This window comes from Bos taurus, chromosome 5, assembly GCF_002263795.3.
Source record: "Bos taurus isolate L1 Dominette 01449 registration number 42190680 breed Hereford chromosome 5, ARS-UCD2.0, whole genome shotgun sequence".
Lineage (NCBI taxonomy): Eukaryota > Metazoa > Chordata > Mammalia > Artiodactyla > Bovidae > Bos > Bos taurus.
The window spans coordinates 60,884,459-60,908,478 of record NC_037332.1 but is presented as its reverse complement, the minus strand read 5'-3'; the positions used below and the strand labels follow the sequence as shown (position 1 = coordinate 60,908,478).

The 24,020-nt window shown below is 40.5% G+C and overlaps 1 protein-coding gene across 11 annotated transcripts in view; it reads right to left on the bottom strand.

The window, feature by feature from the left end:
- Positions 1-24,020, bottom strand: part of CFAP54 (cilia and flagella associated protein 54) — a 312,009-nt gene that overhangs the window by 156,659 nt on the left and 131,330 nt on the right. For all 11 annotated transcript variants that reach the window (XM_002687523.7, XM_024992507.2, XM_024992508.2 and 8 more), the window contains 5 exons: positions 22,309-22,490; positions 20,563-20,790; positions 12,096-12,319; positions 11,860-11,995; positions 9,383-9,491 (listed from right to left, as the gene is read on the bottom strand). In XM_002687523.7, coding sequence (XP_002687569.6) covers positions 9,383-9,491; positions 11,860-11,995; positions 12,096-12,319; positions 20,563-20,790; positions 22,309-22,490 — 879 coding nt within the window. The remainder of the gene's footprint in view (positions 1-9,382; positions 9,492-11,859; positions 11,996-12,095; positions 12,320-20,562; positions 20,791-22,308; positions 22,491-24,020) is intronic.

The following is a 24,020-nucleotide window of genomic DNA, read 5'->3' as shown; positions in this document are numbered from 1 at the left end:
TGTTGTTTTCCTAAATTATATTTTACCTTACTTTTTTCTCTTCTTTCAAGCCCTAGTATACCCTTTTTTCTTATTGTCTAATTAGGCTTCTGTTGGTGTTTTGGTGGTTGTCTACAGGAGATAAATGATGCAAAGCAATAAGGAAATATCATTAGCTTGCAGGCCTTATTCTGCCATCTCTGTCTCAAGGGGTCCCTCTCTGAGAACTTCTATGGATAATTCAGAAGCTATTTTAAAGGCACTAATAGCCTCAACAGTTTGAAATAGGTAAAAATAAGGAAGAGGAGAGAAAAGACTAGATTTACTATGTCTCTCGTGTACCAGTGTAGACATTAAAATTGAAATGCCAATGACTCCAGAGAGATGGTCTCAATAAGGAAGAATCCCAGTGAGTGATATAAACTTTGGGCCACTTTCTACACCTTCGGTGACATCAATCCAAATGCCCAGAGGCCCTAATAAAACACACCAGCCAAAGGGTTCAAAATTCCAACACACGTGATGGCTGAACTATCCTGTTAGAGAACTTAGATGCCAGTAAAGTCAAACCTGAAGAAAGAGATCCCAGACAGAAAGCAAAAACAGCTACAATAAAAGGCATATCCATAGAGTTATCACCCCTTTGAAGCTTAACAAGCAGGTGGGTTACTCATCCATACAAAAAATCATCTATAAAGTAAGGTATTCTCACTCCTCCAAATCCTACAGAGACTGTACCAAATTACATATGCATTATTAAATAGCTAGAGGGAGAATAGAATGCTGTTAAATAATGAGAATACCAAATGTTCCTAGGCACCGGAGCGTTACAGTATCTGTTCTGAAGAATTAAACATATCAAGCATTACCTCCAAATGCTATTATGCCAAAAGAAAATCTATGATGTTCTAAAGCAGCGATCTGGGGTGGAAACCATCAGGAGTATACTTGTTCTTTTTTTAAAACTCTTTTAAGAATTTCAAACATGTCATGGTGATATAAGGACCATCATGCTTATAAACACATTAATGATCTGAATTTAGTACACTAAAAAAAAATTCAGCATCCTAAAAATTTGCCTAATAAGCCCAAAAGCGCAGCCCAAATTATGCTCCTAGACACAGAGGTCCTAGAGTTTCATAAGGAGGTATCAGGTGGATGCCAAGATTTTAATGATAATGGTTCAGTGTAAAACCTGTAGTAGTTATGCAGGATCATCTTAAAATTGTGCAACTATCATAACAAGTAACAATAAAATATCTGTTTCCCCATGACTACTGATATATAGCAAATTTTTTCTTGAATGCTGTAAGTTAAGAAGAGAATCTAACCTGAAAAGGGACAAAGGACAGACAGACCTGATAGCTCAGTGGAGCCCTGTGAGCAATCAGACCGACCAGAGTTTGAACCATGATTCCAGCACTCACTTGTAACATTTAATTATCTAATGTGTAATGTAAGTATAATAATATCTACCTCCTACAATTGTTGAAGAGTTAGTCGCTCAGTTATGTCTGACTCTTTGCAACCCCATGGACTGTATGTAGCCCGCAAGGCTCCTTTGTGCGTGGAAATCTCCAGGCAAGAATACTGGAGTGGGTAGCCATTCCCTTCTTTAGAGGATCTTCCTGACCCAGGGATTGAACTCAGATCTCCTGCACTGCAGGCAGATTCTTTAACCATCTGAGCCACCAGAAGATAATAAAGTACTGGCTCAATCAATTATTACTGCCATTACAATATTTTTTAGATCTTATCTATTTGAATACTCCTACTCTGTCCATGGGCTTCCTAAGTGACTCAGCAGTAGACTCCACCTGCCAATGCAGGAAATTCAGGTTCAATCCCTGGGTTGGAAAGATCCTCTGAAGAAGGAAATGGCAACCTGCTCCAGTATTCTTGCCTGGAGAATTCCATGGACAGAGGAGCATGGAGGGGTACAGTCCATGGGGTCACTAAAGAATCAGACATGACTTAGAGACTAAACAACAACAACAACTCTGTTCATTGCTCAAACTAGCTCTACCTCCACCACCATTGAGAACCATCTCAAAGGATCACTGAAGCCTGATGACCCCATCTTTCTTTCTGCCCTACCACCCACCCTCTTGCCTTTCCAAATATAACCTAACAACAGACTGGCAACGTGCTTTCCTGACACATTGCAGCCATTGTCATTAAGCACCTACTGGTCACATGGGTCTAGAGTTTTCCTACATATGCTTTTCCTAGATCTTAGATGTTAGTCACCATTTTGGTAACAAGCATTTTCTTTTTTTGTTGTTGTTGGAGTATATTTGATTTACAATGTTGTGTTAGTTTCTACTATATAGCAAAGTGAATCAGCCATGCATATACATATATCCACTCTTTTGAAGATTCTTTTCTCATATAGTTCATTACAAAGAACTCAGTTCAGGTCAGTTCAGTCCCTCAGTTGTGTCCGACTCTTTGTGACCCCATGAATCACAGCACGCCAGGCCTCCCTGTCCATCACCAACTCCCGGAGTTCACTCAAACTCACATCCATCGAGTCGGTGATGCCATCCATCCATCTCATTCTCTGTCATCCCCTTTTCCTCCTGCCCAGCATCAGAGTCTTTTCCAATGAGTCAACTCTTCACATGAGATGGCCAAAGTACTGGAGTTTCAGCTTTAGCATCATTCCTTCCAAAGAATACCCAGGGCTGATCACCTTTAGAATGGACTGGTTGGATCTCCTTGCAGTCCAAGGGACTCTCAAGAGTCTTCTCCAACACCACAGTTCAAAACCATCAATTCTTCAGCGCTCAGCTTTCTTCACAGTCCAACTCTCGCATCCATACATGACCACTGGAAAAACCATAGCCTTGACTAGACGGACCTTTGTTGGCAAAGTAATGTCTTTACTTTTCAATATGCTATTTAGGTTGGTCATAACTTTTCTTCCAAGAAGTAAGCGTCTTTTAATTTCATGGCTGCAGTCACCATCTGCAGTGATTTTGGAGCCCAAAAAATAAAGTCAGCCACTGTTTCCACTGTTTCCCCATCCATTTCCCATGAAGTGATGGGACCAGATGCCATGATCTTCATTTTCTGAATGTTGAGCTTTAAGCCAACTTTTTCACTCTCCTCTTTCACTTTCATCAAGAGGCTTTTTAGTTCCTCTTCACTTTCTGCCATAAGGGTGGTCTGCAGGTCCTTAATAGTTATCTACTTTATGTATGCTGCTGCTGCTAAGTCACTTCAGTCGTGTCTGACTCTGTGCGACCCCACAGACGGCAGCCAACCAGGCTCCCCCATCCCTGGGATTCTCCAGGCAAGAACACTGGAGTGGGTTGCCATTTCCTTCTCCAATGCATGAAAGTGAAAAGTGAAAATGAAGTTGCTCAGTTGTGTCCAACTCTTAGCGACCCCATGACTGCAGCCCACCAGGCTCCTCTGCCCTTGGATTTTCCAGGCAAGAGTACTGGAGTGGGGTGCCATTGCCTTCTCCAACTTTATGTATAATAGTGTGTATATGTTAGTCCCAATCTCCCAATTCACTCCTCCCTTCCCCACACCATACCCCCCACTCCCCCACCCCCTGTAACCAGAAGATTGATAACAAGCATTTTTGACAAATTTTCTCACATTTGTTGCCAGTTCTTTTTAGGATGGAGGGGACAGTATAAATCACATTCTGAGTTACAGATCCCAAGTTGGAGGATCTCCAGAGGTTTGACAGACAAGATGAAGAAAAGGACAACACACCCAGGAAGAAACATGCTCTTTGGAACTATTCACACATGACTGATGAGGGGAAGCTGGTCCTCCTGCTGTTCACTGAATATGAGGAAATAATTTATCATTGGCAGTAAAACCTACAAGTTCATGGTCACCAATGCTACTCAACTGGATCGTCTACACTGCTCTGCAGCTCTCCTATCTTCCTTTCTCCTATTTTCCAGTCCACCACCTCACATCTCTCCTGGAATCTCAACCTTGGCTGTGCTCTCAACTCCTTGCTTCATTAAGAACATCTCTAGTGCCCAGTAAAGATGCCTTCAAATTCTACCACTAACATCTACAAATTTTCCTGCATTTGAACCTGTTCTCTCCTTCCTTTCTTATCTAGCATCAGGGGTGTCCCAACATCCTAAGTCCCATATATCCCATTTTCTGCCTTGTTTATCCTCAAGCTCCTTGCCTGATCAAATATCTTTATCTCTTGGCTCTCCCTCTCTCCCGGATCTTTCTATTTAATATAGAAATATTCTCCTTCTCTTCTACTAAAACAACCACACAAATAAAACAAAGCCTCCCTGGGTTCCACTTTCCCTTCTGGCCGCTCCTGCTTTTTTCTTGTCACTTCTAAGCTTCATCAAAGGCAATTCTCATTCAGTGACTCTGTGCAGGCACAGCTTACCACTACCACACCCACCACTCAAAACACTGCCATTACCCTCCCAACCATTTCTTTGAAACTACTATTGTTAAAGTCATTCATTCAGCAAGTGGACACTGAGTTCCTACGATGTGTCAGGTACTGATGAAGGCATGTAGATTCCATCGATGAACAAACCAATTGTCCTTGACCTCACAGACCCTACCTTTTACCAGCAGAGACAGACTAGTAATCAATAAATATAAGTTTTAAAAAACTGAGTTATAGAATGTGATAAGTGGCTATAAGTGCTTCAGGGGGGAAAAAAGAAAACATTTATTAGGGTAAGGGGAATTGGAAGGAAGGAAGCAGGATGCAGTTTCAAATAGAATGGTCAGGGTAAGCCTCACTGAAAAGATGAGATGCACACAAAGATTTTAAGGAAGTGAGGGGTTTATCAGAGAGCCACCTGGATGGGGGAAGAGCACTTCAGGAAGGAGAAACAGCTACAGCAAGACCCTAAGGTGAGGGTGTCATAGCAGAAAGGCCAGGGACAGTGACCTCCCAAACACAATGGACAGAATCCCTCATCTTAGTTGACCTCTCTCTGACTGTTGACTCATACGCTCTCTGTCTCTCCTCGGCCTCATTTGTAACACTCTCAGCTCCCGTACCTCCCACCTCTTAAGCCACATCCCAATTTCTTTCAGATATGAGCTCTGCCTCTGTTTTTTCCATCACAGTCACTAGGGCTTTTCACATAGTCCATCTTTATCCTTGGGGTACAGAGTACAATCACACTACCCTCCCCTTTTGAAGTTAGATGTGGCCACATGACTTTAGCCAATAAAATTGCAGAAAATGTGTCACCTTAAAGTATCAGCTTGAAGAGCCATCATCTGACTTATATATAAACTATGAATATAAAATTATAAAATATGAAAAATATACAAAATATTATTTTTCCTGGTTAAAAAATGGAGACAACAGCAAACCTACCTCATCAGGCAGTTGTAAGCTAATACTCACAAAACATTTATCAGAGTGCCTGATGTCCAATGAATTTTAATGGGGTTGTTATAATAAAACAATCCACATAAAGCCCTTAGCACAAAGTGTATGGTATATGTGTGTGGTCTCACTTCAAAGTCTTAACCATTTACTATATGCCTCCAGTTATAGCTACCCTAGAGGATAACACTAGTGTTCTGTCTCCTGCCTCTAAAACCATCATGGAAGCCTGTGTCGAGAGGGACATTCCATCAATCCATGATGAGCTGCTCAACCTCACTGAACACAAGCATGAGCAAAAAACAGACTTTTCCTTGTCTTATGGCAATGAGATTCAGGGATTGTTCATAACTGCTATGTACCCCAGCCCTTTCTGACTGACACAGATTCCAAAGTGATGGCATCCTCAGGACCATATTCTTAAGAACACCCTCTGGGTGACCTTGTTCAAGCCTCTGATTTCAACCAATACCAATGCACTGGTGGTGAAAATACAAACCTGCTGAGTGCCTCACTGATGTATCATCAGTTCAGTTCAGTCATTCAGTTGTGTCCAACTCTTTGTGATCCCATGGACGGCAGCACACCAGGTCTCCCTGTCCAAAACCAACTCCCAGAGTTCACTCAAATTGAGTCGGCGATGTCATCCAACCATCTCATCCTCTGTCATCCTTTTCTCCTCCAGCCTTCAATCTTCCTCAGCATCAGCGTCTTTTCAAATGACTCAGTTCTTTGCATCAGGTGACCAAAGTATTGGAGTTTCAGCTTCAGCATCAGTCCTTCCAATGAACATTCAGAACCAATATCCTTTAGGATGGACTGGTTGGATCTCCTTGCTGTCCAAGGGGCTCTTGAGAGTCTTCTCCAAAACCACAGTTCAAATGCATCAATTCTTTGCTGCTCAACTTTCTTTATTGTCCAACTCTCACATCCATACATGACTACTGGAAAAACCATAGCTTTGACTAGATGGACCTTTGTCAATAAAGTAATGTCTGCTTTTTAATATGCTGTCTTAGGCTGGTCATAACTTTTCTTCCAAGGAGCAAGCGTCTTTTAATTTCATGGCTACAGTCACCATCTGTACTGATTTTGGAGCCCCCTCCCCCCAAAAAAATACAGTCTCTCACTGTTTTTGCTATTTCCCCATCTATTTGCCATGAAGTGTTGGGACCAAATGCCATGATCTTAGTTTTCTGAATATTGAGCTTTAAGCCAACTTTTTCACTCTCCACTTTCACTTTTATCAAGAGGCTCTTTAGTTTTTCTTCCCTTTCTGCCATAAGGGTGGTGTCATCTGCATATCTGAGGTTATTGATATTTCTCCCAGCAGTCTTGATTCCAGCTTGTGCTTGATCCAGTCCAGCATATAAGTTAAATAAGCAGGGTGACAATATACAGCCTTGATGTACTTCTCTCCCGATTTGGAACCAGTCTGTTGTTCCATGTCCAGTTCTAACTACTGCTTCTTGACCTGCATACAGATTTCTCAGGAGGCAGGTCAGGTGGTCTGGTATTCCCATCTCTTTCAGAATTTTCCACAGTTTATTGTGATCCACACAGTCAAAGGCTTTGGCATAGTCAATAAAGCAGAAGTAGATGTTTTTCTGGAACTCTCTTGCTTTTTCCATGATCCAGTGGATGTTGGCAATTTGATCTCTGGTTCCTCTGCCTTTTCTAAAACCAGCTTGAATATCTGGAAGTTCACGGTTCACGTATTGCTGAAGCCTGGCTTGGAGAATTTTGAGCATTACTTTACTAGCATGTGAGATGAGTGCAATTGTGCGGTAGTTTGAGTATTCTTTGGCATTGCCTTTCTTTGGGATTGGAATGAAAACTGACCTTTTCCAGTCCTGTGGCCACTGCTGAGTTTTCCAAATTTGCTGGCATATTGAGTGCAGCACTTTTACAGCATCATCTTTCAGGATTTGAAAGAGCTCAACTGGAATTCCATCACCTCCACTAGCTTTGTTTGTAGTGGTGCTTCCTAAGGCCCACTTGACTTCACATTCCAGGATGTCTGGCTCTAGGGGAGTGATTACACCATCATGATTATCTAGGTCATGAATATCTTTTTTGTATAGTTTTTCTGTGTGTTCTTGCCACTTTTTCTTAACATCTTTTGCTTCTGTTAGGTCCATACCATTTCTGTCCTTAATTGTGCCCGTCTTTGCATGAAATGTTCCCTTGGTATCTCTAATTTTCTTGAAGAAATCTCTAGTCTTTCCCATTCTATTGTTTTCCTCTATTTCTTTGCACTGATCACTGACTGACTGGATGATTCTACTCAGCTATTATTTAGACACCTCAAACTCAGTAATAGCAAAGAGATGTTTTCCTCTAACCTGCCCCCCACTTCAGTACTTTTTAATAGAGTGAAGATACCACAACCACTTAGCCACCTAAGCCAGAAACCAAAGCAACTTGAACTCCTCCCTTCCTCATGCATCCCCCTCACCTAACAAGCATTCAACTGCCCACCCCGCTGTTCTCACTAAGTCCAGGACCTCATCATGTCTGTAAACCCATAAGCAGGTAGCAGCAGCTCTCCTGCCGCCATGTGGTCTCCTTCCAACCCATTCCCCACGCTGCTGAAGTGTCTTTCAAGAACACAAATATGATCATTTCATTTTCCTTCTTTAAACCCTTCTAACTAGCTCCCTTCAGCTCTCTAGATGAATCTGAGCCTCTTTACCCTACCTTCTAAGACCCCTTATTATCCAATCCCTGCCGACCTTTCTACTCTCAACTTTTGCTTTTTACTTTTATGATAACCCCACTAAATTACATAGAGTCTCTCAAAAATGACACTACCATTAACTATTATTGTTTATAGCAGCGGCAGGAGTCACAACAGTATAGATCTTACCACTCTACACTACCATCTCTGGCTTATTTATCGGTCTCTTTCAATGGGCTGTAAATCATATAACAAATCTTTAGTCCCATTCATCTTTGTATTCTCAGGACCTCAGTTAGTCATTCAGTTCAGTCGCTCAGTTGTGTCCGACTCTTTGTGACCTCATGGACTGCAGCAAGCCAGGCTTACCTGTCCATCACCAACTCCTGGAGCTTGCTCAAACTCATGTCCATCAAGTTGGTAATGCCATTCAACCATCTCATCCTCTGTCATCCCCTTCTCCTCCTGCCTTCAATCTTTCCAAGTTTCTCAGGACCTAGTATAGCACTTAACACATGGTAGATACTCAAGAAATATTTGCTGAATGACTGAATGGCTGCCTGACTTAAGAAATGAATGAATGAATGAATGCATAAATACATACATACACACATACATACCTAAAATCAATAGATAAATAAGTGAAGGAATCCAAACACATCAAGGCTTCCCAGATCATGCTAGTGGTAAAGAACCCACCTGTCAATCCAGGAAATATCAAAGGGAAGACTTGCATTTCTTTCCTCTACCCAAAACAGAGACAGGAAAAACACCACTGAGAGAGGCATTACTTCCATTTTCATCCCTTCCCATCATCTCATTCGTATAAGTCACATTGCCAACACACTCCAAGAGGCCTCACCAGCTAAAAGCAAAGGAGTCATAATGTTTCAGAATCTTCTGTTGTACTCTTGTTTAAAAACCAACAAGTTAACCTTGGTAACACCAGTAGAAAAATAATCCATACTGATTATGGAAATGGAAGTTATTATGAGGATCACGATAGAACCAAGAAAATAGCAAAAGATCAGTTTAAAGAGTTCCCAAATGAGATTAAAAATAGAGAAAAACTTGTGAAACAGTCTTTTCTCATATTTAATTTTTCCCATCAATTTCCTTTCTCCCTCTTCTCTCATATCCCTTTTTTAACTTACAGATTAAACTAATAAAAGACATGAGTTTTAATTCCCCTTAAGTGACATTTATAGCAATATAAGATGGTAAATATCAAGTGGATTATTTTCAGTCAAATCTGCAAAAGAGCTTTTGCGAACACTTTAATTATGGGAGACTGGACATGCAGAACACAACAGCAAATCTTGTTTTAAAGAAGAGAGAAAGAGCTTCAAGCTAAGATTGGTTCCAACCTGAATAGATAAGCTTTCTAAGGACATCTGCTCGCTGTCCTATAGCTGTCCCTTTATTGGTTGGAGGATTAATCTTGAGCTGTATTCCAATGAAATTTCGGCAGGTTATCTTTAAAAAGATAGGAGAAAACAAATATCACTTAGGTATTTAGAGCCAAAATTTTTGCTTACTTGAAATGTTCATCTTATTTTTCATTAGCCAAAAAGAAGAGATACAAAAAGATGTTACAAATAAAAGTTCCAGAGTAACATTCAATCATGAGAACTTTTGAGGGAAAAAAAAGTGGCTACATAATTTTTCATATTTCTTATGTATACCACAGCTGGAAAAGCATTAGGCAAATTATGTAGAGCAATTAGAATAATTTCTCTGATGTTCTATAAATTCACTAGTCTAAATATATCTCCCATTATGTAAGTTGAAACATATTTAAAATAGAGGCTGCTTTTTCAATGGCAGATTTCCCCTCTACTCATAATTAACACTATTTAAACTTCCCTGGTGGAGTTTTTCAGAACTAACGTCCTCTGTAGTATTTTTTAACAGATAATGAGTCCTAAAATGAAAAAGACCATTTTTAGACATAAGGTAATTCTTTTAAAAGGTCCAAGATCCTCTTCTCTCCATTTCTCCACCCCACCTCCCACACCCCTGCTCAAAATACAACCATCCTTGAACCCCAGTCTGACGTAGATGATGCTTCTTTATTATCGTCCCTTGTAGTTACCTCTATAATGAGATGCAAGGACAGTCTAAGAAAATGCAAATTCCTTCCCCCAGCCTATTAAGATCTTACTTGACCTAGTCCTTCCCACCTCTCCAGCTTCATTTAAAAAATCTTTATTGAACACCTATTATGTGCCAGGCACTACTCTAAGCTCACAGATGATATAGCAGAAAACAAAATAAGCAAAAATTCCTCTTCTTGTGGTACTTATTGTCGTGGAAATAGACAATAAACAAAATATATAGAGTACATGATAAAGTAGACTAAGAGTTATAAATGCTATAGAGAAAAACAGACAAACAGACACGTACATTTAAACAAGGCAGTGAGGAAAAAGTCTTCACAGAGAATGTGATGTTCAGTCAAGACTGGAAAAGGTGTGGGAAAAATCAATGTGGACATTTGGGGAGGGGAGAGACAGCTGTAACTAATTTTGCTTCTTTGATTGAACCCTGACTGATACAGGCAGTTAGATACGTCAGCACAGAATACAGGAGAAAGGTCTAGACAGGAGATGTAATTTTGGTAGCCATCATCATAAAGATGTTTACTTTGAGCCACAGGTTGAGTTAACTCTCTAACAGAGAATACCTAGCTAGAGTACTAGAGGACCAAGAACAGAACGTTGGGCTGTACTAACACTGGGACACTGGGGAGAAGAGGAGGAAGCACCCAAGAAAATGCCGAAGAAGCAGCCCCTTCTTCTCATCTCTCGTCTGCTGCACTGCAGGGTCTGGGCCTCCTTCCTGTCCCAACTCAGGGTCTTTGATCCTGTCCTCCCCTTAGGCTGGAATGTTCTTTTCCACTATAGGGCTGGCCCTTTCCCACCAAATGTAACCATCTCCAAGAGACCTTCCCGATCACCTCTGCTCAACTTTTCCACCTCTCACCCCAGCCTATCTCTATCCCATGTAGCTGTTTTATCTTCTTCAGAGAATTTATGCTGATAATAAATCTTTTTATCTGTTTACATGTTTATCCACTGGTCCTACCTCCCTACTTCTGAAACTAACCTCCATAAAGCAAGAACACAGCTCTCTACATAGAATATGCAAGAGGCAAGAATATGCCAAGACCATAAGCAGCCTTTGTGAGAAGGAAAAAAATGTGAGCCTTCTCTGGGGGGCTACAAGCCCCTCAAGCCCACATGGATTAGTGTGTGGGGCAGGGGCTGGATTCAGCACCCCAACGTATGCCAAGTGCCCAAGGGCAGGACACAGACTGCACAATTGAATGCATCAGCTCTAATCTTAGGGAGTCAATACATATTTATTAAGCTAATAAATGAGAGAATAGATGTATCTCTTTCCTCCCTCAACTTAAAGCTGCAACATGTCATTCATGAGCCCTAAGTACTTTTGCCGTCATGGGCCTACTGCTCCATCAAAAAATATTATTAAAACTGTAACGCTGTCTTTAACATAAAAGTTCCTTTTTTCTTCTGATTGTAAAATAAATCAAAACATTTAATGGCTCCTAAAAAAGTGCTATGTCTCCAGCACTCTTTTCACTGTGCCTAATGCGTAAATCAGCTTTGACCTGGATATAAGCTCCTCGTGTACAAGGACTTAATTTTTGTTTTCTCTGTATCTGGAAAATACTGGCAAACAGCGATTCTCAACAATGTTTGCTGATTTGAATGATAAATGCCTAAGTGAAAATAGCAACATTTATCTGATCCCAAATCTTGCTAGTTATATGCATACTAATAAGAAATGACAACTGCATGAATAACAGAGCCTAACCTACCTTCTGTTTGTATTCAGTCTCATATCTTACACAAGCCTGTTGGCTGATGTCTGGGCCCTTGCATTTGGATATTTGCAGTAGAAGCTGGCGCTGTGCGTAAACCAGCAGTGGAGTCACTTGCTCTGTGTATCTTTCACTGGATAAGAGTAACATATATATTAGAAACAAACATTAGTAAAGACACGTTCTTCTCAGTGAAGTCTATCGCTGTTAGCCACCCTTTCAGAGGTACTTACTGCGAAACTGCATTGAACTGAATGGCAAGTGATACGAGTGTTTCCCATTTTTCTACTTGATAGACAAGTTCCAGAGATTTTAATACAAAGTCATGGATCCATTTCAAATCGACCACATTGACGTCATCCAGAGGATGCTCAAAGGTAAGGCTGGAACCACCGTTATCATTTTTAATATTTCCATAGCAACTCGGGACACTGAACTCTCCTTTTTCATCAATAGTCTGCAAGTAGCACATTGAAACAAAACTCTGAAATTTCATATTTCCCTACATGTTTCGTCTGAACACAAAATGAATAGCTAAAAATATAACATGGAAAAGAACTGAAAAGAAAAAAATTGAATATATTTATTATGCAAATCAAAGCTAGATGATACTGTTCAATAGCTCTTCTGTGATGAAGGAAATGTGTTACATTTGTGCTGTTCCATACAGTAGCCACTAAGCACATGTGGATACTGAGCTGTTGAAGTCTGACTACGGCAACTGGATTTTTAAGTTTATTTAATTTTAATTATTTAAGCCAAAATATACATAGCCACATATGGTTAGTCATTACTATACTTCCTGGTACATAGTCACTATTTAAGTAAGAACATTAAACCAATAAATAAGGTAAAGTTATGAGGAAAAACAGGCTATAGTATACATAAATATTTAAATTTCCTTAATATATTGGTTATATTCAGTTTGTATACGAAAATTTGCCCAGTTCCCTGATGCAAATGTCAAACTTAGGGAGAAAAAGTCTTCTAAATTCACTTCAGTTCAGTCGCTCAGTCGTGTCAGATTCTTTGCGACCCCATGAATTGCAGCACACCAGGCCCCACCATTCATCACCAACTCCCGGAGTTCACTCAAATTCATGTCCATCGAGTTGGTGATGCCATCCAGCCATCTCATCCTCTGTCGTTCCCTTTTCTTCCTACCCCCAATCCTTCCCAGCATCGGGGTCTTTTTCAATGAGTCAACTCTTTGCATGAGGTGGCCAAAGTATTAGAGTTTCAGCTTCAGCATCAGTCCTTCCAAAGAACATCCAGGGCTGATCTCCTTTAGAACGGACTGGTTGGATCTCCTTGAAGTCCAAGGGACTCTCAAGAGTCTTCTCCAACACCACAGTTCAAAAGCATCAATTCTTCGGTGTTCAGCCTTCTTCACAGTCCAACTCTCACATCCATACATGACCACGGAAAAACCATAGCCTTGACTAGACGGACCTTTGTTGGCAAAGTAATGTCTCTGCTTTTCAATATGCTACTGCTGCTGCTGCTGCGTCACTTCAGTCGTGTCCAACTCTGTGTGACCCCATAGATGGCAGCCCACCAGGCTCCCCTGTCCCTGGGATTCTCCAGGCAGGAGTACTGGAGTGGAGTGCCATTTCCTTCTCCAATGCAGGACAGTGAAAAGTGAAAGTGAAGTCGCTCAGTCGTGTCCGACTCTTCGCAACCCCATGGACTGCAGCCCACCAGGCTCCTACATCCATGGGATTCTCCAGGCAGGAGTACTGGAGTGGGGTGCCAGTGCCTTTTCCGCAATATGCTACTAGGTTGGTCATAACTTTCCTTCCAAGGAGTAAGCATCTTTTAATTTCATGGCTGCAGTCACCATCTGCAGTGATTTTGGAGCCCAAAAAAATAAAGTCTGACACTGTTTCCACTGTTTCCCCATCTATTTGCCATGAAGTGATGGGACCAAATGCCATGATCTTCGTTTTCTGAATGTTGAGCTTTAAGCCAAATTTTTCACTCTCCTCTTTCACTTTCATCAAGAGGCTTTTTAGTTCCTCTACACTTTCTGCCATAAGGGTGGTGTCATCTGCATATCTGAGGTTATTGAGATTTCTCCTGGCAATCTTGATTCCAGCTTGTGCTTCTTCCAGCCCAGTGTTTCTCATGATGTACTCTGCATATAAGTTAAATAAGCAGGGTGACAAGATACAGCCTTGATGTACTCTTTTTCCTATTTGGAACCAGTCTGTCGTTCCATGTCCAGTTCTAACTGTTGCTTCCTGACCTGCACATAGGTGTCTCAAGAGGCAGGTCAGGTGGTCTGGTATTCCCATCACTTGAAGAATTTTAGATAGTTTATTGTGATCTACACAATCAAAGGCTTTGGCATAGTCAATAAAGCAGAAACAGATGTTTTTCTGGAACTCTCTTGCTTTTTCCATGATCCAGCGAATGTTGGCAATTTGATCTCTATTCCTCTGCCTTTTCTAAAACCAGCTTGAACATCTGGAGGTTCATGTATTGCTAAAGCCTGGCTTGGAGAATTTTGAGCATTACATTACTAGTGTGTGAGATGAGTGCAATTGTGCAGTAGTTTGAGCATTCTTTGGCATTGCCTTTCTTTGGGATTGGAAAGAAAACTGACTTTTTCCAGTCCTGTGGCCACTGCTGAGGTTTCCAAATTTGCTGGCCTATGGAGTGCAGCACTTTCGCAGCATCATCTTCTAGGATTTGAAATAGCTCAACTGGAATGCCATCACCTCCACTAGCTTTGTTCGTAGAGATGCTTTCTAAGGCCCACTTGACTTCACATTCCAGGATGTCCAGCTCTAGGTGAGTGATCACATCATCGTGATTATCTGGGTCGTGAAGCTCTTTTTTGTACAGTTTTTTTGTGTATTCTTGCCACCTCTTCTAAATATCTTCTGCTTCTGTTAGATCTATACCATTTCTGTCCTTAATTGTGCCCATCTTTGTATGAAATGTTCCCTTGGTATCTCTAATTTTCTTGAAGAGATCTCTAGTCTTTCCCATTCTGTTGTTTTCCTCTATTTCTTTGCATTGATTGCTGAGGAAGGCTTTCTTATCTCTCCTTGCTATTCTTTGGAACTGTGCATTCAGATGTTTATATCTTTCCTTTTCTCCTTTGCTTTTCGCTTCTCTTCTTTTCACAGCTATTTGTAAGGCCTCCCCAGACAGCCATTTTGCTTTTTTGCATTTCTTTTCCATGGGGATGGTCTTGATCCCTGTCTCCTGTACAATGTCATGAACCTCATTCCATAGTTCATCAGGCACTCTATCTATCAGATCTAGGCCCTTAAATCTATTTCTCACTTCTGCTGTATAATCATAAGGGATTTGATTTAGGTCATACCTGAATGGTCTAGTGGTTTTCCCCACTTTCTTCCATTTCAGTCTAAATTTGGCAATAAGGAGTTCATGATCTGAGCCACAGTCAGCTCCCAGTCTTGTTTTTGCTAACTGTGTAGAGCTTCTCCATCTTTGGCTGCAAAGAATATAATCAATCTGATTTCAGTGTTGACCATCTGGTGATGATCATGTGTAGAGTCTTCTCTTGTGTTGTTGGAAAAGGGTGTTTGCTATGACCAATATGTTCTCTTTGAAAAACTCTATTAGCCTTTGCCCTGCTTCATTCCGTACTCCAAGACCAAATTTGCCTGTTACTCCAAGTGTTTCTTGACTTCCACTTTTGCATTCCAGTCCCCTATAATGAAAAGGACATCTTTTTTGGGTGTTAGTTCTAAAGGTCTTGTAGGTCTTCATAGAACCGTTCCCCTTCCGCTTCTTCAGCGTTACTGGTTGGGGCATAGACTTGGATTACTGTAGACCCTCTTTTCACCAAAATTAAAGAGTTACTATGTAACTATTGTATTCATTTCCTTAAGTCCTTGCTGCATTTGAAACACCCTAGAGATGTTTTCTTTTAATTTAAAAAATTTATTTATTCTTAATTGAAGGATACTTGCTTTACAACGTTGTGTTGGTTTCTGCCAAACATCAGCATTAATTGGCCATAGGTATATATATATGTCCCCTCCTTCTTGAACATCCCTCCCACTTCTCTCCCCATCCCACACCTCTAGGTTGTTACAGTCCAGATTTGAGTTCCCTGAGCATACAGTAAATTCCCATTGGCCATCTATTTTACATATGGTAATGTTTATTTCCATGTTACTCTCTTCATATATCCCATCCTGTCCTTCCTCCTCCCTCACCATCAGTCTGTCCATCAGTCTGTTCTCTATGTCTGTGTCTCCTTTGCTGCCCTGAAATAATTTCATCAGTACCATCTTTCTAGATTCCTTATATATGTGTTACTGTACAATATTCATTTTTCTCTTTCTGACTTACTTCGCTCTGTATAATAGACTATAGGCTCATCCACCTCATTAGAACTGACTCAAATGCACTCCTTTTTATGGTTGAGTAATAGTTCATTGTAAATCCATACCACAGCTTCTTTATCCATTCATCTGTTGATGGACATCTGAGTTTCTTCCAGGTCCTAGCTATTGTAAATTGTGCTGCAATGAACATTGGGGCACATGTGTCTTTTTCAATTTTGGTTTCCTCGGGGTATATGCCTCCTAGTGGGATTACTGGGTCATATGGTAGTTTTATTCGTAGTTTTTTAAGGAATCTCCATACTGTTTTCCATACTGGCTGTTATCAATTTACATTCTCACCAACAGTGCAAGAGGCTTCCCTTTTCTGCACATCCTCTCTAGCATTTATTGTTTGTAGATTCTTTTTGATGATGGCCATTCTGACTGGTGTGAAGTGATATCTCATTGTAGTTTCGATTTGCATTTCTCTAATAATGAGTGATATTGAGCATCTTTTCATGTGTTTATTAGCAAAATCCTTTAGATCCACCTACTGGCCAGACTATCAGAGAAGGGCATGGCAACCCACTCCAGTGTCCTTGCCTGGAGAATCCCATGGACAGAGGAGCCTGGTGAGCTACAGTCCATGGGGTCGCAAAGAGTTGAACATGACTGAAGCGACTTAGCACGCACGTACTGGCGAGACTATAGCCCAATAAAGTTAGTAGGGCTTCCCTGGTGACTCAGCATTAAAGAATCTGCCTGCCAGTGCAGGAGACATGGGTTCAATCCCTGGGTTGGGAAGATTCCCTGGAGAAAGAAATGACAACCCACTCTGGTATTCTTGCCTGGGAAATCCCATGGACAGAAAAGCCTGGCAGGCTACAATCCATGGGGTCAGACTAAACAACAATAACAACAAACCAAGTCTCAGTTCAATTCAGAACATTCCCTCCCATAAGATTCATAGTCCTTGAATTTGGAAGAGACCTTGAAAATCATCTGCTTGTGAAGGTATGAATAATAGGTGTGATATACATGACCTATGTGAATTTGCCCCCTTAGCACAGCGTCTGGCACATAACATGCTCAATAAAAGATAGATGTCATTTTGCTGATGTTATAAGCTCCGCCCTTATAATCTAATAATCAAAAGTCAAAGAAGTCAAATGACACCAGTTCCATTTATCTAAGTTCTCTTGCTGTGTGGATGAAAAATGGAATAATTTATGATTATAGGTGATAGATCTAAAGTTATTGCCAGATTTGTTAACATTTCTCCATTTCTAAACCGTTCATAAAGAAAATCATACATGGGGTGATACCATCCTTACGGTAGTCTAGTAGAGCAACCACACTGTCTAGATTCATATCTTCACTGATAAAAAAACAGTAGTTGTTTTTAAAAATTAGCAAGGAAATGCTTGATTTATTTTTCAGACTCTCTCACAAAAGGTTTTATTCTTTCTGGCCTCTGTTCTTCAAGTCGGTCTCTGATTGAACTCATGGAATCTTTTCTTTCATTCATTTTTTAAAATTTTATTTATTTTGGCTGTGCAGGGTCCTTGTTGCTGCTTGAGTTTTTCCTTAGTTGCAGCAAGTAGGGGCTACTCTCTAGTTGCAGTGCAGAGACTTCTCTTTTTTTTCATATTTTAACATATTTTATTTTATTTTATTAATTTAAATTTATTTATTTTAATTGGAGGCTAATTACTTTACAATATTGTATTGGTTTTGCCATACATCAACATGAATCTGCCATGGGTGTACATGTGTTCCCCATCCTGAACCCCCCTCCAACCTCCCTCCTCGCACCATCCCTCTGGGTCATCCCAGTGCACCAGCCCCAAGCATCCTGTATCCTACATCAAACCTGGACCGGCAATTCATTTCTTATATGATATTATACATGTTTCAATGCCATTCTCCCAAATCATCCCACCCTCTCCCTCTCCCACAGAGTCCAAAAGACTGTTCTATAATCTGTGTCTCTTTTGCTGTCTCGCGTATAGGGTTATCATTATCATCTTTCTAAATTCCATATATATGCGTTAGTATACTGTATTGGGGTGTTTTCCTTTCTGGCTTACTTCACTCTGTATAATAGGCTCCAGTTTCATACACCTCATTAGAACTGATTCAAATGTATTCCCATCACTTCATAGGAAATAGATGGGGAAACAGTAGAAACAGTGGCTGACTTTATTTTGGGGGGCTCCAAAATCACTGCAGATGGTGACTGCAGCCATGAAATTAAAAGACGCTTACTTCTTGGAAGAAAAGTTATGACCAACCTAGATAGCATATTGAAAAGTAGAGACATTACTTTGCCAACAAAGGTCCGTCTAGTCAAGGCTATGGTTTTTCCAGTGGTCATGTATGGATGCAAGAGTTGGACTGTGAAGAAAGCTGAGCGCCAAAGAATTGATGGTTTTGAACTGTGGTATTGGAGAAGACTCTTGAGAGTCCCTTGGATTGCAAGGAGATCCAACCAGTCCATCCTAAAGGAGATCAGTCCTGTGTGTTCATTGGAAGGACTGATGCTGAAGCTGAAACTCCAGTACTTTGGCCACCTCATGCAAAGAGTTGACTTATTGCAAAAGACCCTGATGCTGGGAGGGATTGGGGGCAGGAGGAGAAGGGGACGACAGAGGATGAGATAGCTGGATGGCATCACCGACTCAATGGACATGAGTTTGAGTGAACTCCAAGAGTTGGTGATGGACAGGGAGGCCTGGCATGCTGTGATTCACAGGGTCGCAAAGAGTTGGACACGACTGAGCGACTGAACTGACTGACAATCCATCTTGGTGAACACACTATGTGCTTTGTTTCCAACCTCCCTCAGTGTACTACACATCAGTGCTGACACTAATTACCCCACAGTTAGGGTCAGATTCCACAGGTTTAAGAAGGGTCTGTGCTCACTGGAGATGCCAGTCACAGGTCCTCTGGCACCTGAACTCCTGACTGACCAGTTGTAAACTCAGGTCAGTAATTTCCTAGAATGACTCAGAACTCACTGACACAGTTTTCTTATGAAGGATATAACCCAAGAATAGCCAAATGCAAGACGGGCCAGGTCTGGATGGGTCTAAGATAAGGCATTTCTGTGACCTTTCCTATGGACTCAGGGCCTGAGATCTGCTTAGTATATCAATGTGTCCACCAAGCAGAATGTTTTTCAAGCTTTGGGTATCCAAAGTATATTCTGAATCTCTGTTATTTGGTATATACACATTTATGATTAGTATGTCTTTCTGATTAATTGAGCTTCTTCTCATTATGAAGTGTCCCTCTTTATCTTTCAAAATACTTTTTGACTTGAAGATCATTTTATCTAATATTAATATAGCCTCATCAACCTTTCTATGCTAACTATTTTTGTAGTATAATTCTTCCAATTACTGTTTTATTTTCAATCTATCTGTTTCTTCATATCTAGAGTGCTTCTCTTATGGACAAGTACACGTCTCTCTTTTTTTAACCCAGACAATCTCTGCCTTTTAACTGGGGTATTTAGTCTACTTATATTTAATACAGTTATTGATATAATTGGGCTAGGTTATTTGTTATCTTCTATTTGTTCCATGTGTTTGTGTTCCTCTTTCCCTGCTTTCTTTAGTTAACTGACTATTATTTAGTTTTCCATTTTAGTTTTAGCTTTCATTTGGCCTTTTAGCTATATCACTTTTTTTGGTAGTTACTTGGGGGATTATTAAATGCATACTTAACTTATCACATTCCACTTAAAGTTAATACTGTATCACTTTATACTTATATAAAGTTTAAAAACGTATTCAGTTTCATTTTATTTGCCCTCCCAGTCTTTTGTACTATCATTATCATATATTTTACATCTGAAAAATGTTATAAACCCCATGATTCAAAATATTTATGTGTTTACTAATTTTTAATGTGTTTAAGTTATATGAGGTTTGCTTTTTTTTTTCAGTTTTATTTTCATGCTTTAAACTACCGTGTGGTAGATTTGAAATGGCTGCAAATTCTACATCTAGAGAAACAGAACAGGGACTAAAACAAGTATCAATCAACAAGCTACATGATCTGTTTTAAGGTCTGTTTTTTCTCTGTCAAATGATTGCCATGAAGATTAAATGTACTTTGGTTAGTTTCTGTAGAAGCTGGAGCTCAATAAATGCTACTTTCTTTTCCATTTAAGAAACTGATTTTCAGGCAGATATTTGTAATTAACATCAGCACACATTATATACTGTGAACCAAATAACAAAGCAAATAAAATTAAGACAAACCAAAAAACAACTCAAGCAAAATATAAAATTTCTACTTATCCCAAGCTGTATGGTACACACACACACACAAAATTGTTAATCAACTACAATAAAGAGAATTGCCCAAATACTCTTACCTTAATAGAATCAGTATTCTGTAGTTCTATTAACATGTCAATAAGTAATTCTGCTCCCAAATAGAATGGTAAAACAGAGATACAGAGGAAACTATCCTGGCTAATAGGAAATGTCTTATACAGATCCACTGCTTGTTTATGCAGTATTTGTAGCTCCTGAGTAAAGTTCCAAAGGGCCCGACAGCAGTTCTGAAGCAGAGTCCAATAGCCACCACGATGAGCAAGAACCTAAGACAAGCACAACATTCAAAAGATGCCAAAGTTACAGATCTCTGAGTGACTTCACATCTCTGCTAATATTCTAAGTCAGTAATAAAAGTTGTTATATGCTACTTACAGTGCTAAACACCATGGTAAGACATTTATATTCTAATATAACATTCTATATAACAACTCCTATGAAGAAAGTATGCACTAGTATTCTCATTTTACAGATGAGGAAATGAAGGCATGGGGCTAACTTGCCCTGGGTTATGACTCCACTAAATGATGAGCTAGGACTCCAACATGCCCATTGTTCTAAGTGCCGGGAATGTCTCAGTGAGCAAGGGAAACTGCGCCTGACCTTGTGCTGCTTTTGATTAGGAAAATCCAACACTATTAAGCAGACATATCAAAGTACAATTTCAGGGAATGGTAAGTGTTATAAAGGAAATTAAAGTAGAAACTACTCACCCTGGTAAGGGTGAGAGGACAGGGTGGTCAGGAGAGAAGTCCTCTCTAAGGAGGTGACATATGAGCAGAGCCCAGAATGCTGAGTGGAACAACTCATGTGAAGGAGAGGGTGGGGTTATCGGGAGGAGAAGGGCCTTTGGGGCTGAGGGAACAGGAGGTGCAAAGTATGGATAGTGAGCCTGAGGACTGAAGAGGGAGGTTCTAAAGCACACTTAGTGCTTTCAGAACCACAGAGGGGAGAGTAGACTGCACCAGGGAGAGAGGAGCTGAGTTCTGAGAGGTAAGTAGGACCCAGACCCTCCAAGCCCTAAAGCTGCTAGAAAGGAGGATGGGATGCATTGTTAATGCCCATGGGAGATGATGTGAGATGACTTTACATATTTTAGAAAGTCACTCTCTACTCCATGAAGAAATATGGGAACTTAAGTCTTTTTTTCTTGTCCAGAAAGGATAGATTTCTTCTCATCTCTTGAGAAGTTTGACGTACCTCCGCTTCTTGCTATGAGAAAAAGGAAATTAATTTCTTTGTAGTTAATTCCTATTCTGAGTTTAATAATCTATCAGATAACATTTAAGAAGGAAAAAGAGAAAAGCAGTTGAGAGAAGACACAAGTAGCCTGTAGAAGCAGGTCGGGGGAAGGGTTAGGGCTTTCCTATACCTAGAAAGATATTCCCCTTTCCTAGAGGAGAGAAAGGAGCATGTGCTGCCCAGGAGGGAGCAACAGTCTAAAGAGGAACCCCTGGTCTCACTGGAGAAGCCCATGTTCCAGGTGTGGCTAGAAAGCAGCAGAGGGGTGTCTGAATATTCAAGGAGACTTTGTAGACAAGGACAAAGGGCACCTCAGCTCTGGATGATTGGATGACTAATGACAAAAGGGGTTCACCGTCTCCCTCACAACTCTACCACTCTACTACTGAGACCTCAGTGCTGTGGCAAGCCTCACGGATGATTGATACAAAATCCAGCAGGTTTAGTCTCACTGTTGAAATCAAAATTATGAATAATAAGGAAATAAATATATCACACATGCCCAAATTCATGGGCTGAGATTCGAAGAAGGACCAACTTACCATTGCTCTCCTGCAATATAAAAAGATTTTCATAAAATGATCCAAGAGACCCACATTTGCAGATCGATCCTTTTCTTTACTGCTAAGTCCCGACTGAGAGTCTGATTCATAAACCGTTTGGGTCTTGGAAACATTTTCACCACTCATTTTGGAATTAAGAAATGCCAAAAATTCTTCAGCATCTACAGTATAAAAATAAAGTATAAAGTTATTGAAAGTAGAGAGTTAAGCTTCAGAAAACACAATAGGTGACTAGCATCAAATAAATAATTCAGATAACAACTGCTACATTAGTTTGGAGAAAGGAGAAAATTGTTATGGATGCGATGAACCAGGGAAAGTTTCCAGAGAAGGAGGTGCTTAGATTAGCTCTTAAGGGTGAATCATGATTTAGCTGTGGGGGAAGAGTATGGAGAGCATTTCAGGCAAAAATGATTGGCCAAAGGAATGAAGCAGAGGTAGGAATGCCATGTTTCAGGGGAGAAGAATGACAGGATCCTAACTTCCCTCCAAACAGGCTATTCCCTGGACACATACACTGGAAGATGAGGAGGATCCCCTGCAGTTAGGCAGTGCAGCAGCCCTGATCACTCATCCTCCCGTTGCTGTGCTATAAAAACCACGGAGGACTTCTGCCACAAACATTCTCTTATTAGAACTCTGCATTAAACGCTAAGTCTCAATTGCAGAATCTATTGTAAATTTCATAGGAGGTCTTAGGGAGCTAGTTGAAAAGAAAACTCAAGAAAATATATACATATATATATAGTAGTCTACATATGAAAACTCGGACTCTTTCTATGTCTAGGGAATTTACTTTTAAATACTTTAATAGTCATAGAATGACATGTAGGTACCAGTAAAACTATACCCCAGAAGAAATTAAAAACATGTCAAGTACCTCAAATACGAATCAAAACTCCTGGGAAAGTTAACCAGCATATGAAATACTTTGTCCCGCAATAAGCCAAACAGCATTTAAAGTGTCATTTTTTAAAAATCTATATAAGAGGGTTTGCAATAACATAAAGATATTGGAGATAAATGTTTGCTCGTGAAATGAGTGGTATTCAAGGTAAGTGATTACTCAGGAATAGTGTCATCAGTGCAACACCCAAACAGAGAGCCCTGCTCACATACATCTCTCCACCTCTTGGGAGCCCTTGTCACCTGACCAGAAGACAGTATTGGCTGGTCCTACCATTAGAATATTATCTCATTCATCTTGGAGTAAACTTTCATGGAAGGTGCCGACTGAAGATCCTAAGGCAAGATCCTGAGTACAACTAGAAAGTCATGCCTGCTTGCAGCAGTATATTTGGTGGAATTTTTCCTGAAACTTGCGTGCATGTTCAGTCGCTTCAGTCATGTCCGATTCTTTGCGACCCCATAAACTGTAGTACACTAGGTTCCTCTGTCCATGGGATTCTCCAGGCATAGATACTGGAGTGGGTTGCCATTTCATCCTCCAGGGGATCTTCCCCACCCAGGGATTGAACATGTGAGAGCAGGCAGGGCTAACATTTGTTGAATGACCCAGTGAGTGAATACACAAAGGGCCTAGAACCAGGCACGGTATATCATCGATACTCAGTACAGGTTCTGAGTGGATCCCATAGGTTCTGCCTCCAAAAGGCATTCTTTCTGTTTGTGTTTCTCCATCTTCACCAACTTTGCCTCATCCAAGCCTTCATCACCTGAGAGTAAGTTTT